The sequence below is a fragment of the Molothrus ater genome, chromosome 10 (assembly GCF_012460135.2).
Source record: "Molothrus ater isolate BHLD 08-10-18 breed brown headed cowbird chromosome 10, BPBGC_Mater_1.1, whole genome shotgun sequence".
Lineage (NCBI taxonomy): Eukaryota > Metazoa > Chordata > Aves > Passeriformes > Icteridae > Molothrus > Molothrus ater.
The window spans coordinates 21,087,053-21,105,199 of record NC_050487.2 but is presented as its reverse complement, the minus strand read 5'-3'; the positions used below and the strand labels follow the sequence as shown (position 1 = coordinate 21,105,199).

The 18,147-nt window shown below is 40.8% G+C and overlaps 1 protein-coding gene across 1 annotated transcript in view; it reads left to right on the top strand.

Moving 5' to 3' along the window:
- The window catches only part of FNDC3B (fibronectin type III domain containing 3B), a 186,132-nt gene that overhangs the window by 83,979 nt on the left and 84,006 nt on the right, over nucleotides 1-18,147 (top strand). The window contains exons 4-6 of the mRNA XM_036389083.1: nucleotides 7,423-7,499; nucleotides 14,798-15,041; nucleotides 16,334-16,618. Coding sequence (XP_036244976.1) covers nucleotides 7,423-7,499; nucleotides 14,798-15,041; nucleotides 16,334-16,618 — 606 coding nt within the window. The remainder of the gene's footprint in view (nucleotides 1-7,422; nucleotides 7,500-14,797; nucleotides 15,042-16,333; nucleotides 16,619-18,147) is intronic.

Genomic DNA, 18,147 nt, shown 5'->3' with positions numbered 1-18,147 from the left:
AATACTCCGTTTCTGTTCAAGAAAAACAACAACAAAAAATGTTCCACTCCAAAATGTTGCCTGTAAGTTGAAACTCTAGAGTGATAGATATATGGGTCTAGTTTAAAAAAGAAACAAAACCCACCTGAAGAACAGCAGGAGACCTGAAGAATCCCCCTTGTCCAGCTCCATTCTCTGTGGCTGAACAAGTTTACTTGTCTAACCTTTTTGAAAGACTTCAATGAGCTTTAAATTGTCCGAGTTTCTCATAGTGTTAAATTTAAATGTCATCACTGCAGAGTGTGGTCACTGATGTTTTGTCACTGGTTGCCATATGCTCTGGGACCAGCTCCTTGTTTCCCAGGTGCTTTCTCCTTCCCTTCCAGCCCCATGCAGGAGGAGAAGCTGTGGATGCACCAGGAGAGGATGTGCCAGGCTGCTAAACAGCCTGTTGGCCTTGTCTGGACTCTTCTCTGCTTGTTAGATTAGTGAAGTGTGGTGAACCCCAAAACCAAGGTGCCAGATGGCAGGTGGGGAGCAGGACAGCTCTTTATGCTCTCAGGATGAGTATCTCCAAATTCAAACCACTTCAAAAACAAACGTTTGATGCTTGAAAAGTTAATAATTCATAGTTCTGTGGTGGACAGAAGTGAGCATTTAACCTGAGTTCCTCTCAGAATTTGGCTGGAATGGTGCTGCTGTGTGACTGCTGTAGTACTGTGGTAGCTTTGGACAGGGCATGTTTGGGGCAACTGATAGCTTTTAGTTAATTTCCTGTTTTTACAGGTTACTGCATTATTTCTAGAATACGCCCCAAACCAGAATACAACATCTGGGAGACACACATTGCAAACCAGCACGCTGCTGAGGAGGAATCTTGTGGTTCTGACATGAAAGCTTTGGGGTGCTGTTGTTCAACTCCAGGTTGGAGGTGCTCGAGCATGCAGCAGGTCAAGCAGCAAACCCTGGCCAGTGGCTTCCAGGAGGTTCTGTTGTAAACAGCAAAGGTGCTGTTGTGTAAATAAGGCAGAAAATGCTCCAGGAGCTGTCTGCTGGATGCATTTGGCACGGGTTTCTGAGCAGTTTGATTGGATGTTGGGTTGAGTGAGTCTGTCTGCAAAGCGTTTGATGTTGAAAGCATCAGTCAAACCCAGACTGGAGCGTGGCTGGTGCTGTCGGGTCTGTGGCTGCAGAGTCCAAGGGCTGAACGTGTCATTTCAGCGTTTGGGGTTTGCAGCTTGGGCTGAATAACAATTGTGCACTGGAACTCCTGAGACACCAATGTGTTTTTTATAACATGCATTGGTTTGGCATCTTAGTTTTAATTATATTTATGGCAAATCAACTTGACAGACTGTGAGAGTGAGTAAAGAGTGTTGTATTTGTAGTCCTGGGATTTAGAAAAAAGCATTAAGTGGTCATAGAAGTCACAAAGAGTTCAAGAAGTGTTACCTACATCAAAAGTGCTTCAATCTCCACTGTCAAACCCTGTGTGTGCATGTATGGAGGTGACTGTGCTCAGTGGTTAAGCCATGCACCTGCAGGATTTCTCAGGCTGATTTTTCTTTTTCCTTTTAGCTGTTCCATTTGCATTTGTTGTGGGATCTAAGATAATTTGAAATTCGTGGAGCCATTTCTGTTAAACTTGAGGGTTTTGGTAATGTTTCTGAACTCTTCAAAGGTGAAGGAATCACTTCACTACAAAACTGTGATCTGAATAGAAAATAAGCAGTTGAGGTGCCAGAATGTAAGTGGGCATGTGGTAGGCATCCTTTTATTTACATCTTGGTGTGTAGGTGAGGTCATCTTAAAATTATTGACAAATCTGTAGGGAGAAGCAGGATAAAACTCTGCCTGCTGCCTATCTTAGGCATGAGCTGGTGTCGTGGGGATGCTCAAGTGCTGGATAAGTTTCTTAGCATTTATCAAAGCACAGGTAACGTTATTTTAGTATTGGCAGGTTGAATGCAGCATGAATGGGACATTTTTCTGCCGTTTCAGACTTCTCCAAAGGTAGTTTTTTAAAGCTGTCAACCCTTCAAGCACTTAATATTGTTAAAGCTACTCCTTTTCTCTCTAATGCTGAGCTGCTTGAATCTACAAATTCACACTGATCTAAGGACAAAGTGTTTAGATCTTGATCAGCAGCAGATTTAAGACTCTGTGTCTTAGGAACTTGAGTAGACACCTGGGAGTTGACTCTGCCTTGTACTGTATGTGAGCAGAGTTCAGTTAGTGGCCAAATTAGCTCTTGTCTAGGAGAGAGCCAGTTCAAAATTGTGCTGATACTGGTATGTAAAAGCTCTTTGCATCTTTAAAAGTTTTCCCCAAATGCTCTGATATCCTCATGTGTGCTTGTGCTAAGTTCTAGGCTGTGGCCAAAAGGCTGGGGAGAATGCTCACCACAGCTCTGCTGCAGAGGAAAGAAGATGAATGGAAGGATCCGGGGTTGTTTTGTTTGGTTTTTTTTTTTCTTTTCCTTGTCATCACCTTGTTTAGTCCGTAAGCTGCTTTGAGAATAACCAAGTGGAGGGAGAAGACACGTGTGCCTGACAGGGAGCCTGTTTGTGCTTGTTTCATTGAGGAAATTGTTCCGGAACAGCTGCTCATCCATGTGAAAATGCAAACCCTTGGGTCCCAGCCAAGGTCAGCAAGCCCTGGGTCATTTGTTTTAGCAAAGCAGACCAATTTGCCCTTAATTATCTCTCCTTTTCATTCTGTCACACCTTTTGCTCCATAGATTTACTTCCTGAGAAGGGCCACATGTGAAAGATGGGATACCAGTTTTGTTGAGGATCAGGAAGAGGCAGAATCATTTTTCATGGGTTAATTTCAACTGTTAAGTTTTATAAAATTTAAGGCGTTTACCTCCCTGGATTTAATTTTTCACTTAGCTAGTTCAGTAGGTTCTTGTTATTAAAACGTACAGGATTCTTAACTTTCAAACTCAAATTGCAGAATCACTAAATTTCATATTGTTTATCTGCTAGTGCAGGTATTGTGGTGTGAAATGGTAAATTGCCATGTGTTTGCTGGAAACAGGGCTGAGAAATTCCTGAACTTCAGGAAACTTCCAGCAACTGCTCTCAGAATGGGAACTTGATAACAAAGCCTGGTAGAGTTTGGTAATTGCGAAACAGTCACTAGAAACTCTATGTAAATCATATGCCCATGTGCTGGAGCTGGGTGTGAAAAATATTCTACAGGGGACAAAATAAAGAAGAGCAATGCTCTCTAAGCACTGATGATAATGGTGTGGTAAAATGATTTCTTTGCCCTTTAATGTTATGTGGAAGGAGAGAAATAGGAAAGACGTGTTGGAGGAAAGAAGCTGGAGGAACTGAAATGCCAGATTCTGGCTTCTATAATTTAAGGAAAGAAAACTGATTAAAGTGATCTTTAATGCATGCATTAAAGGTCACTAGGGAACAAGGAAAAAAGCTTACTTATTCCAAAACTGGTTTTGTACAAGAATTTTGAAAGTGTCATGGGTTGCAACCCAGGCTATAATTAGCCCTGAAAATCTTGGGACAGAAGTTTCTCAAGTACATTGTGACATTATTCCAGAGGGAATAAAAATGACCAGAAGAACTGTCAGTCTCTACTTGACAGGAACATCCTCTTGCCAGGCCAAGTGGGAGACAGAGGTGGACGGGAGCCCTGTTTTGATGTGCAATAAAATCACCCAATAAAACATGGCACAAGAAGGAAGAGAATGGTTGTTGTTATTTTTGTTAGACTGGGTGTGCAGGTGTTCTTTTAAAAGGCAATAGATTCACAAAACCTTGCTGGTTATTTGAAATGGTTAAAATAATCAACTTTAATGCCATAAGAGGGGTGACAGAGCAGCACAAGACAATAGGTGTTTGGGAAGAGGAGGAGAGGCTCAGGCTGGGGTGTCAAGGTGTTAATTAGTTCTGCCACTGTATAAGACTGAGTTGCTTCTTTTACTTATTCCAAGTTTTATTCTGTTAAGTATTAAGGTGTTGGAAATAGGAAAGCTGTGCTCTGCCAGCTGGGGACAAGTGGGGTCTGTGCCCTGCCTGCTGAGGTGGACATTGATGCCTCCAGCCCGGTGGCTTCTGCTTTTCTCTTCTTTCAGAGGAGGGGGAATAATTTCCTTGCACCTGCATTTTGGACAGGGCAGCCCTGCAGGAGCCAGAGGAGATGTGCTGTACTCCTGGGAGGGGAGCTCAGGGTGGAATTTGGCCTCTGGCTTTGTCAGCAGAGGTGGCCAAGCACTGCTGGCTGGGTTTCATGAGGAACTCAGCAGACAATCTGCATTTGTTAACAGGTTTGAAAAGTACTCCAGCCAGCTCACTTCGGTGTGCAGCATCTCTGATAGAATGGAAGGACTTTTTCTCCTTTACTTTCTTTTAAAGTAAACTTTGTATTGAGCCACAAGCTTCAATTAAAACTTGCAAAGTTGTGATTCTCAAGAGTATAAAGTACTTACATCCAACCTGTGATTACAAGCAGCTGGGGAACATCCTCCTCTAAAGTTCTGCTTTTTAACAGGTCAAAACTATTTGAAATAATAAAAAATATTTTAAAAAACCCCCAAACCCACCAAACAAAACTCAAGCCAAACAAGATATGGTTTTGTTTTAGTGTTAATTAGGGAGTGGTTGGACAACAAGAAGAATCTTTAATAATCGTTGAGACTCATTGAGCTGTGGAGGTGGGGGTCTTTATTTTACTACCACTCAAAGTTGTTTTGATACCATTGATGAGAGGAATGCAATAATGTGTGCTAAAGTCATTTGGCTAACCCTGAAATCAAAGCAGTGGAAACAAAACCTAGCTGCAAATCACCAGGCTGTCAGTCTTTGAAAAACCTGTTATCCAAATGACTTTAACAGTTTGTGGGTCATATGCAAGGTTAAGACTCATCTTGCACGGTGCACGTTTTGGTGATAAAACACAATATTACTTTTTTTTTATTGGAGTGGAAGTGTTACAGTCAACAGTATCAGTGTGGGAGTTTAATTTCTTCCTGCAAGTAGATCACTACTCCATATGAGCAGTTGGCACAAGGTTTGGAAGGACAGATATGAGGCATGCCGTGCTGCTTATTTGTTGTATATATCTGCTCTCTGTGTAGAAACCCCAAAACTGTTCCATTTTAAGTTTATTTCCAAGTCAGAGTAGCTATTTTTGAGAACAGCTAGCCAATACATCTATAAGAAGTTTTGGTGAGGGGCTGAAACAGGTTATGCATAAAGCTTCATTTTACTGTGCAACATTTACATGCAATATTTAAATTATTGTCTATTTAAATGGTGAAGTCAGGATTTAAAATTTATATCAACAGTTGTTTGGTTTTTTTTTTTGCAGTTTTTTGAGTTTGAGAAATCACTGACAAGGAATGTGTTGCATAACTGTTAACTATTCATTTTACATATTTTCAAGCATGTTCTGTCCTGAAAAACTGAACAGCTCTTGAGATTATCCAGTGTGGATTAAATCCTGAAAAAAGCATCATTGCATGTTCACAATATCAGCCTTTACCTTTTATGAACTGTCCAGCTTACTCTGGAGCAAAACTTGGCAGTGTGTACAGAGCAAAGTGGATTCAGAGGGAAATAAAAAGCTCAAAAGAAGTTTGATGAGATTTTTTTTGATTGGGAAAACACGTTTGTTCAAACAATATTTTTGTTCTGAACCAATTGTCACTTCATATTTTTGATGGATTTAAATAAAGCCATTTAGATGGCAGCTCCTTCCCAATAATCATATACTGCTCAGGCTGAATTTTTTCCATTGACACTAAAATTGTTGGCTGTCTGTGGAGACAAATACTGTTGTGAGGGTCATAGGCTAAGAGAGAAATCCATATGAGCTGAATAATAAGTAATAACTTTTTTCCCCTTACTGGGCCTGTAGTGTAGGTAAATTTCCCCACATGGTTAAGTGTAGGAAAGTATGAAGTCCAGCAAAACCAGATCCAAAATATTTAAGTTAAAGCTGCAGAGTTCCCATTTGCCTTATACACTTGATGATGGTTTACCATATTTCAAACTTAGATGTGATTGGTAAAAGCTGTAGGGGCGGGTTAGACTGCAAATAACTGGATAGAGAAAACAAACCAAGATAAGAGGAGGTAAAAATAACTCAGATGGATTCCTGTGGGTAACTTAGATTTTGGGAGGAGGGAAGTTCTGCTGATTGTACCAGAAGCAGCAGGAGTGTAAAAATGCAGATGGAGAGGGAATGACTGCTAATTTAATGTGGACTGGTTTTGCTGATACCAGACAACAGACTGTGACTCAGTTTGTTGTTGGAGGTTTCATTAGATGACTCTAAAATTTAGGAGCAGTCACTCCTACAGGCCATTGCATCCCATCTGTGCCTGAAGTGCTTCATATGTTTTAGTGTTCAGCTTCCTTCCCTAGAATGTGATATGGTTTGGAGATGTTGGATGGCTTCTCCATCAGAGAGGGTGATGGAGTTTCCTTTTGTGTTGTCAGTCAAAGCTGAAATTCAGTTTGCAGTGACAAGGAGCAGGGTCCTGCTGAGCTCCTCTCAAGAGTTTGACCATGGGGGCAAATGGGCTAATTAACAGTTCAGTGTCAGATTTTAATATGTAATAAGGAAGGAATGAAATTATTTTTTTTCTTTTCCAAGCAGTAAACTCTGATTGCAAACATCTGTCTGATGTTTGGGGGTTCGTTTTACTGACTGCTCCATGTGATGTTCCCAGAGTTAATGGGTGAATCAGTCAGCAGTTGAGAGAACTATTTCCATTTTATCTAGACACTTTCTTTTAGCTGTGAGGCTCCATTTCCAGAAGCACAGTGGTTATGGCACTTGCTTTATTGTACTTGTACTCAGTGCCTCAAAATGGAACTTGCATGTTCAGGGCTGGATTTCAGAGTGGAAACCATAAGCTTCTTGCTTGTATAACCACATTCCAAGGTTAGTCTGAATAGCTGAGATAATGAATTTGGTCTTTGTGCATTCTTAAATAGATAGATAGTTTTTCACATATGTGACTTTTCTTTTTTTTTTTTTGCTACAATTGGACGCTTTCCTTGGGAGCTGCCTAATTCCAGGCTACACAGTTTCTGCTTTGTTCCCTGCTCCTATGTCTTTGACAAGAATAACTTAAACAGAGTTCAATATAGGAATTGTGGGCTGCTAAAGAACATATTGTGTTACTGCTTAATGCTGTATAAGTTGATCAGTGGGTAATATAAAGTCTATGTTCTAGCTGTTTTATGATGAAAATATTATTTCAGCAGAATATATGGTAAAGTCATTGAACAATGATCTTACTCTCAAAATGATGGCACAAGGCATTTTCCATATACCAGAAATTAGTGGAGCTGCTCATTTTGTTATTGCAGGCTTCAAAAGTAAAGCTATTTTTAACCTTTTCTAGGCCATTATGCTGTTTTTTTAACTGAAAAAACTGATATCTTATTACTCTCTTTCTGTTAGGACCAGCAGAGGTTCCCATGATGTCACCCAATGGATCCATTCCCCCTATTCATGTGCCTCCTGGTTATATCTCGCAGGTATGCTTCTTTAAGAATTAAAACTTTCATTAACAAAATAATAAGAATTTTAAAATGCAAAAGCATTAGTCCACGTAGAGAAGTCTATTTGGCTAAAGTTTAATTTAGAAGTTTTAATGGAAATGGTAATAGACATCTTCATGCTTTGTGCACTAGACTGATAGTCACCCACATTTGCACAAGTGACCAGGGATGTGCACCTTCACACCCTGGTATTTGGAGTAGATTTGGGGTTTGGGCACCTGCAAAAGCTCTGCACACAGACTGAGCCTATAAATGCAGCTTGGATTGTTTGTGAGAGGGGGAGAAGTCCTTGTGTGGCAGTCAGAAAGGGTAGGAGACCATGGAAGTGAGAGAAGAAGCTACTGTAGCTATAAAATATGCAGTTCATCCTCAGTATCTTCCCAGCAGAAATCCTGCAGCATACCAAGAACTGGGGTTTTGATGTGTTTTCAAGAATAAATGTGATTTAACCATCTATTTATGGAAAAAATGGAAAAGGTTTCGCAAAGCTGTTGGGTTTTGGAGATCGTGAGCAAAAACTACTGCTCTTCTGTGTAAATAAACCCAGATTACCAGTCTGTTCCTTCCATCTTCTGCAAAGCTTGGACTCTTTCTGAGGTAAGGAAAAGAACCCAAAAAAACAAAACAAAAAGATTGATATAAGGCATAACAGCTGTGATCAATACAATAAATCAAATCATGTCACCATTTTCTTGAGACCTGGACCAAAAGCTTCCTTAAAAGTACACAAAGTATTTCAGATATCCTTGATGAATAGCATAAGAACTTTTGGTAGATAGAGTTTGGCATCTTGTTAAGCAGAAAATGGATGATGTCCTGGAGTCTCTTCCCCTCCCCAGGAAACATGTGAGCTTGTGTAATTCTGAAAAATTGTGGATGGCGTCATACTTAAATCCCACAAAATACTGCAATCACTCTGTGGTATTTTGACTTCTGAACAGAGTGAAAACATGCTTCAAGTAAGAGGGAATTTGTTAGCCTAGGAGAGATGGCAGGATGTCAGGGTGGTCCTCCTGCTCCTCAGCCCTCCCAAGGGGAGTGGTTGGAGTTTTGAGACAGCATTTGCTGCTTAATGCTCCTCATGGGCTCACCTAATTTAATAGACTGGCCCATATCATGCAGAGGTTTATCTAAAGATTTATTCTTCCTTTGAAATAACTTTTAACACCTTTTTAATATTAAAATGTTTATACCTCTCCACCTCTGTGCTGAGATAAATGGTTGGGTATAATTGGAATGCTTTCCAAACCAGAGGGGTGAAAGTCTTCCAGCTGTATCTCTGTCTGAGCCCAGTTCTTCTGTAAAGCTTTTTGTGGGGCACCATAATAATTCCACTAAAGAAGCCTTTAAGTAGTTTCTTAACCAGAAAAAAATCCAACCAAAAACCCTTTTCTGAAGTAGTTTTTCCAGGGAGCTGGAAATATGTTGTAAAGTTATAGGGGGAAACTCTGTATTCTGCACTTCTCTGCAGCGGAATGTGTGTTCTGTTCTGTGGTGAGTCTCTTGCCTTTCAGACTGCTTCATATTAAATAGGAGTTGAAAGTCTGCAGTAATGAAACTAGCTCTTTGTTGTAATAAATGTCTCTGCCTTATTTGCTCTTGCTTTTTTCTATTGCTTCAGAGTTAAACCCAGTCTTTTATGATAAACAATTAGAACACAACTTAAATTTAACACATCGAGGGAAAGGCCATAAAGCAAATTAATGCACTCTGGGATATGAATCAAAATATATTTGATTTTTTGGTTTGATTTGTCCCCAAAGTGTACATCTAAGAGTCAGGCAGACAGCAATGCCCCTGCAGAGAAGCAACAGTGCCTATTAAAAAAAGGCATGAAATCTTATTTCCATTTTGTTATGCCAAGCCTGTGTGAGCTGTGTTAGCCCTGAATATTACATGAGTTATCGAAAGATTGCAACCCTGGATTAATGTGGTGCTTCATCACCTCTTTGGAAAAATTGGCAGGAGGATGTGAGCCCTGCAAGGTCAGCCCCACTGGAAGCAGCACAAACACAGACTCTCTTTCTAGACTTCAAGGACCACGTTAATAATTGTGACTCGAAGCTGGGTCTGTTGATGTTAAGGAGATGTTCCCAATGATGAGGCTTAGCCAGGGCAGGAAATGATCCAGGAAAATAATAGAAAACAAATACACACCACCAGTTCAAATCTTTGCTATGGTTTTGCTCTCAAAAGACCAGCTCTTGAAGGAGCCAGTATTTTGCATTATCTTTTCAGTAGACAAACCTCTGTGCACCTCTGGCTGTGAGCTATCAGATCAGGGTTCATGTCCCTGCAATTCTTTGTGGGCTAAGGGTTAGTTAAATATAGACCAGAGGAGAAGTTCCTTGCTGTGCTCCTGGTGGACAATATCTCTGCTGTAAAAGTTGGTTCTGGAGGGTGACATGGCAGAGAAATCTGCATTAAATGTGTGTGATGTCAACTTTTTTGGCTTCAAATTTAAATGAGATTAAGGATTTGGAGGCTAAGGTGTTAAATCTGGGGACAACCTCATGGGTTGTTGTTCCTGCTTTTCAGTATGTATCTGGGAGACCAGGAGGAAGATTTGAAGTGCTCTAATCAGGAGAACCAGAAAAATGAAAACATCAAAAGCAGGATCATTAATGTGTTTGTTTAGTGCTACTGGCTGAGGACTGCTCTCTCTGAAATAAATCTGGAGCAATTCTTCTTGAATTTGAGAAGTTACTTGTCTGTAGTTGGACAAAAAATTTGGCATGAAACTCCACTTTTGAATTTATTTACAGGTTTGTTAATATGAGCTCTCTGCCACAGATATTTTAAGACTAAAGGACAAATTTACTGGTTGGAACCATGAGGTGCACATTGTTGAAGAGCCTCCTTTGGCCTTGGGGTTTCTATGGTCTGAAGTTTTCCATTTGAGCCATGGTCCTGCAGTTCACTATTCCTGCATCAAGCACATGGCATTTGACAGAACTAAAGCATAACTTCTGGAAAGAGGAATGTCTTTAAATGACATTTAAAATGGTAGAAAAGTTATCCCATCCTTGAAAATCAGAATTTTGGTCCTGGGTGGATCCTGTCCCCTAGGAGAGGTGTTCTTCTCCAAAAGCATGTTTGGCTAGCATCAGGTTTTAGTGACAATCTCCTTGTTTTTGTGTGGCTTGCTGCTCACAGAGCTGCTCTGGGTGTTCTGTAGACTGCAGCCAATCCTTTAACAGGGTGATCCTCATTAAAGCTTTGAACAGAAGGAAGGTTGTGCAGATCTCACGTGGAGCAAGCCATGATGAAGTGATGATCCTTTTGAGTTCATGGGCTCTGGTCCTGAAGAACTGTATCATTCTAGATTTCAATTACCCCAACATGCTTGCCAGCATTCTAGATGTTTATCTGTCTATTTTCCACGTTGAAGGTATAGATTTAATTTGGTGTTTGATTTAATACTGATGGATTCTAAAGATAGTGATGCAAACTTGCCACGACTGGCGTGAACCCGGATTGGCATCTTTAAGAAATTAAATTAATAAATAAAATGTTGACATCCAAGTGCCTCGTGGATGAGCTCATTCTGTACTGGTTTTGGGTACAGATTGATTTATGAATGAATTTCAAATTAGTTTATGAAATTTCTGAAGTATTGGTTGTGGTCCACCCAGTGGCCATGCTCCAGATGTCTTTGCTGAATCTAACATATTAAATTTAAGTTGAAATAAGGGCTGTTTGGGTTTTTTTGAAAGTGGAAATTACTTGCATATTACCATATAAACTCATAAAGGTGTGTTACAGAATGAGGGTGGTTGTTTCTTTAACTGGATCTCACAAAATACAGATACAATTTACTTGTGCACAATTAACATGCCCTTTTCCTTAGAGTGTAATATATTAAATTTCAGTGGAGAAAAATGAGACAACATAGAGCAGTGTGATGTACTTTGAATACATGAATTATCTCTAGTTACTACAGTGATATCTGCACTGGAAAACAAGTAGCATTTAAAATGGCATTCCCCAAATGTGGCAACCAATGGGGGAGGCAGTTTTATTGTGTATGAGTAATGTTAACCCAGACTGCCCTGAAAGATCATCACCTACCTCATGTAGCAATTAAGCTCCCTAAAATATGGGAAAAAACCCACACAGAACTATGCTATAATAGTATTGTTATTGAGGTGGCATGCCACTTACACCAGCAAGCACAAAAAATACCAGCAAAAAACAATTTACCTACTAACTGCCTGAAAAAAACCCCACAAAATAATGGAAGTTTATCTCTAGGTGCAAAATGACCAGAGATATTTGTTTTCTCTAAATATAAAGTGCTAAGATTAGTAATAGCAATTATTTTTAATATTCCCATTGCATCTAGAGACTTCAACAGGGATTAGGATTTTGTTGATTCTTGGCACTAAAATAGAGTCAGTTTAGCAGTTTCCAGATGAATTTATGATCTTTGTGACAAATGGTTTTAAGCAGATACAAAGAATTGCAGATTTCTTCTTAAAATAGCAAAGTTGAACCTCTCTGCTAAGTTATGTTTTTTTTCATTAATGGATCAAAACTGATTTTATCTATCTTTGATGAACTGAATGTTGTCTCCCAGAATGGCACTACTACAATCTACTCACTGCAGGTTTTACAGATCCAGGGATATCTCCAGTCTTTATAGCTACCTAATGCATATAAAACATAAATCAGATTACCAACTTTGATTTGTTAAGGACAGAATAGTGTATTTAAAGATTGTGTGTGCAGCTTCAGAAATGTACATGTATATCAATAATTCCTAGTTTAGAGAGAAAATGCCCTGTAGGATTGGGAAATAAAGCAGGGTTTTGCAAGGTCCCATGTGTTTTTGTGTTCATTTGTAATGTATGCACGTGGAATAACAAGAATGCTGTCAGCGTTCATGGCCTGGGAGGAAACAAATAAAAGATATTAGTGTTTTGGCTTTTCAACTGAAGTAATTTGGAAGGCTGGCTGATCCTTTGAGTTGGAATAGTTGGTGGTTGTAGGTTCCTCCCAGCTGAAATTTTCCATTCTATCCCCTCATCTCTGGCTTCTCTCAGTCCTGTTGATATTTTATAGCTTCATCTAGCAAGGTAATTTCATCAAAAAGGTCTTTGACAGGACTCTGAGCTTTCCTCCCTGCTTTATAGATGATAGTTCAGGAAGCTGAATCCTAATAATTTAAAATATGGTTTACATTATGTGCTGCTCAGTGTACAAGCTTTCTGTCTAAATCTGTTCCTTAATATATTCATCTTTCACCAGAGCACAAAAGGCACATGTAGCTGGTCTAGATGCAGAGATAAGAGCTTGGAGTTGGCTTTGAGGCTTGGACTAGTTAAAGCCATGATGAAAACCTCTCACATCAGATGTAGGAACTTGCTCTCTCAATTAAGTTACAGCATAATCTGAGTCTGGAGTTAAATCCAGCATTTCTGTGCACAGTCCTTGATAAGTAGTTCTGTTTTTCAAATATGTGCTAAACGGGAAAGGATTTCTCTCTTTTTCAGGTTTCTGAGTGCAGGTTGGAGACCTGGCAGCAGGATAAGAGATGCTGTGGAGCAGAACCAGTAGCAGAGATAGAAAGCCTGAAAATGGAGCAGTTGAAAGGATGTGATAGTCTAAATCTCTGAGATTCAGCTGTCTTCTGAGGACTCTGTAAAGTCTTTGAAATTTAAAGCTGGCAGCTGACAAATTGCTTGTGGAAGTCGTAAATTCTGAGGGTAGAATCAAGTATGTTAAGCCAAACAATCACTATTTTGGTTACTCAGCAAGCAACGCATTTTTACTGTGAAATGTTACAAGTGACTGAATTAACTTTCTATAGAAAATTGTCTTGTGTAGAGGCCAGCCAAGCCACAGAAATTGTGTGTGCATGGTCACATCCCACAGCTAACAGGCATAGATGCACAGAACCTGAGGGCACACATGGCCTGGGGCAGGAATTGGGTCAGCCACTCCTGGGTGGATTTTCCCCTGTGATTCCTTGCTCAGCTGGTGCCTGAGGCAGGAGCTGCTGTTTGCTGGAGCAGTTTTTCTGCTCAGGGCTGTGCTCATTGCCCAAGGGCAGGGCTGGTGCTGTGTGGCACAAACAGCAACCTGCCTGTGCCATTCCTCTGCTCCAGGGCACAGATTTGTCTTTGTGGTTTAGAGTAAAGACACTGGGATGTGATGGGAGCCTCTGGAGTGTGGGCAATCCACAGCAGAGTCTCTTCTGCTGGTGCTGTACAAATATGGGAATCAGCTGAGAGTGGCAGCATCTTGCAGCAGGTGCCTCTGGTGCACGTTCACGTACCTCATACACCATATTCATCACAGGTACTGCTCCATCTGTGTGCCATCAGTCAGTTTAGAGAAAATGAGGTCCTCAACAACCTGTTTGTTGTATGAAATTAAGTGATGCTTCCTTCATGCTTTTCCACCTCGTGCATGCCAGCATCCACAGTCAAATGGTTCTTACGTGGTTGTATTTTTAAATTTAAGAAATGGCAGAACTTTTTTGGATGAGCTTCAAGAAAAGCTTGGTTCCTAAGTCTGGATTGAAATTTGGCTGGTTGACTGTTCTCCAGAAATACAACTCTGGAAAAATTATAACCTGAAAAACATTTTTCAACCTAAGCACATTTCCACCTTCCTACATCTGTTTTTACATGCTTTGCCTGAGGTGGCCAAGTTATGCATATCCCAGAGCTGATTTGTGTGGATGTATAGACCAGCTCTGTAACAGAAACAAACCCCCTGCCCTGTGATTTGTCCTGAGCAGCTACCTGTTATGAACAGAGCAGCTCCTTTGCAAATGTAGGCCAGCACAGCAGGTTCCTGCAGAGTACATGTCTCTGTGCACACACACAGCCTCTCCACGGCAGCAGTGCCAGCTGCTTTCCAAAGTGTTACTAACTCCATTCTCAGGGCTCTGTCAAAATCCGTGGAAGAAATGTTATGGGCAGAATGTAAGGTCAGTCCCAAAGAGGATGCTTATTTTGGTGCTTTGTGTTCCTTTTTCAATTGTTTTCCTCCCTAAATGCAGGTTATTTATTCTGTCCCTTAACCCACATAGTTATCAGTAGCAGCAGTTCAGCTCCCAGTGATTAGTGTGGATATCTGAGTCTCCAGGAAAAGCCACATCACCGCCACGGTTATTTCTGCTGATATTAATTTTAGAATTGTGTTTATTGGTGAAGCTAAACCCCATGCCCAACTGTTTTGCAGTGGGAGGGCAAGCTGTAAACAGTGCTGTTTCAGAGGTGTGCCTGGTTCATATGCTGCCTAACGTGCTCCTTTCTCTGCAGGTGATAGAAGACAGCACGGGCGTCCGCAGGGTGGTGGTGACGCCGCAGTCCCCGGAGTGTTTCCCTCCCAGCTACCCCTCGGCCATCTCGCCAACCCATCACCTGCCCCCCTACCTGGCACACCATCCCCACTTCATCCACAACTCCCACACAGCCTTCTACCCTCCTGTCACTGGACCTGGGGACATGCCACCGCAGTTTTTCCCGCAGCATCATCTTCCCCCAACAATATATGGAGAGCAAGGTGAGCTGGGAGGAAGGCACTGGGAACGGCCTTTCACACCTGTGTTCAGCAAGGTGTAAGGACTGGGGGAACCAAGAGTAGGAATGAGGTGGAGAACTTAGAGAGTGGCTTTGTTACATGGATGGAGCCTCCTTTAATATCCTGAGTGGGGGGCTTTAGCTCTGAGTATCCGTTTTTAAAGACAAAACTGTTTTGGGCATGATATTTTCAAGGTTCGCACTCAAAGTGAAGCACAAAAAGGAGGATTGAATTGTAGAAAAAATCAGGAAATACTGTGATCCCTGCAAGCTGACCTGCCTTAGGTTAAGAAAGAGTCATCCATGGAGGGGGAAGTGAAGTGGGGCTTGTATTTAACGAAGTGTATCCAAAGAATGTACATGATATTTATGATAATTCTCAAACTTCTTTTGAGATAGTTTTAATTCCCAAAGCTTCTGCTTCATGTTGCACTTCTCTCCTTAGGCAGCACAACTGACATGATTGTTAAGTCTGTTTATACTGGGAAGTTAAATTGCATGTAATCCAGGGTTGGCAGCTTGGAACCAGCACATCTCAGCTTGTTCTGTCCAGTCAGGCCCTGAGGAAGAAAATGCTAAATTGCTCTAAGCTTATGAAGACTTTTTCCAAAAGATCAGTCCTGTCTAGATTTTTGCTTGTAATCTGTCCCTGAAACACAAAGACTGAAAAGGAAGGGAAAAACATCACCCTAATAGCGGTATTTTACACACTCATGCAGAGTAAAATTCTGTCATCAAAGGAGCACAGTTAATACAAAACCATTGAAAAAAAGGGTTTTTTTTAAAAAACCTCCAGGAACAGCTGGAGTAATTTCATTTGGAGATAGCCATAAATTTGTTTTTCTAGGAGAAAAGCCCCTCAGTTGTTTTGTTGTTCTGAGTTAACATGGGTGAACCGTTGCGTTTCAGAAATCATACCACTATATGGGATGTCCAGCTACATCACCAGGGAAGACCAGTACAGCACAAAAAACTCAAGGACAGGCAGATTGGATTTTTGCTTGTAATCTGTCCTTGAAACACAAAAACTGAAAAGGAAGGGAAAAACATCACCCTAATAGCAGTATTTTGCAAACTCATCCAGAGTAAAATTCTGTCATCAAAGGCGCACAGTTAATACAAAACCATTGAAAAAAAGGGTTTTCTTTAAAAACCTCCAGGAACATCTGGAGTAATTTCATTTGGAGATAACCAGAAATTTGGTTTTCTGGGGGAAAAAAAACCCTCAGTTGTTTTGTTGTTCTGAGTTAACGTGGGTGAACTGTCCCATTTCAGAAATCATACCACTATATGGGATGTCCAGCTACATCACCAGGGAAGACCAGTACAGCAAACCACAGCACAAAAAACTCAAAGACAGGCAGATTGACCGCCAGAACCGCCTGAACAGCCCTCCCTCCTCCATCTACAAGAGCCATATAGGCAGCTGCACCACGGTGTACAATGGCTATGCCAAGAGCCACAACGGGGCCAGCAGCGGCGGCGGGGGAGCCCCGGCCCTGAAGAAACCGGAGCGCAGAGCAAGGAGCAGCCCAAAGTCAAATGAGCAAGACCCACATGGTAAAAAAGAGGGCTTTATTTATTTATTTTTAACTCCTTTTTTATTGCACCTTTCCGGCTTGTGACCTCCTCTGTGTGGATCCAGTGGCCGTGCCAAGAAACACTCCCACCCACGCGTTAATACGGTGTGAACTTAAATCCCAGCGCTGGGCTTGCTGGGCTGTGTTTGTTTTGTAAGGTGAGCCCAGTGCCTCCCCATCTTTTGTGACTGCTCCCTTGGTAGATGCAGCATCGTTCTCTTCTTATCTGCTGGAGCCAGAAATGTGTTTTAAGGGTGAGGTCTCGGTTAAATTTTGCTTTTCGGAGAGGCATCTTGGCACTTCACAAAAATCTTCATGGACAATTAAGCTATAACCAAAATCTGACTACTAGGAACCACTCTTTTGCATATCCTAGGTTAACCTAGTAAAGTTATTAGAAAGTTTAGAGGTGATGACTGAAAAACCAAGGGTTTTTTTAATGTGAAAATTCAGTGAAAGTAAGATTAGTTGAAAACAGAACTGAGAAGAAATTTCTTAATGTTAGCCATTGTAAATAGTGGTCACATAAATCTGGCTATTTTTGAAATAATTTTCTTCAGCATTTTCAGAGACTTGCCATTTAAAAATTTAAAACTTTAGATGAACAACTCAGTGCTCTAGTGTAATCAAATCTCATTTATCACAAGCCATTCTCCACACAGTTCTACCTAAATTTAGTTTGGTAACTTGTTATAATCTCTTATACCTACCTGCCTCTCTCCTCTCTGCTTGTCTCTTTGCTGACTGCTGCATCAGCTGCCTGAACAAACTTTGATGTAGTAACCAAAGCAGCATGTCCAGGATATTCATAATGTAGCACACTGTGAAATATCTTGAGTTAAATGATGCATAAAACACAGGTTTTCCATTATCTATCTCTAGTGTATATTTATATGCCTCTTATTTTACATGTGAAAGAAATAGTTACGAAAAGAAATAGTTACGAAAATTAACTGTATCAATAGCCAAAGAAGGGGAAAAATGCTGCTGGCATGGTAAGGAATGAGGATTTGCAAACGAGCTTCAGAGTCTTTAGAATTAGCAAGGAGAGCTGTATTTGGGAATGCTGTAATCCAAGAAAATGAATCATTGCATTAGACTTTCTAGTTATTTCTTGCCAATCAGCTTATGCAAACTTTAGTATTTTTATTTATGTTTAGGTGTTTATTTGAGGTGGAATACATGAGGTGTTTGAAGCTTGGATGGAAAAGACCTGGAAAAAAGTATAGTCTTACAATATTGGTTCAGTGGGTACTGAGTCAGCCTGGCTGATCACTTCTGAAATAATCTAGAAATCATTTAAAAGCATCTTATCTAAGGGTTTCCTGCAACCCTTGTGTTTGTCTAATTCGTTGCTTTGGACTGGTCTGCTGTGCTGCAGCTGAAGAGCATGAGGCCTTTAGAATGCCAAGAAAATCAGTAGAGTCAAGGCTACAGCACATCCAGTCCTGTCAGCCAGAAAGTGCCTTCAGACTGGGGACAGCAAGGGATGGAGTACCTCCCCAGCTC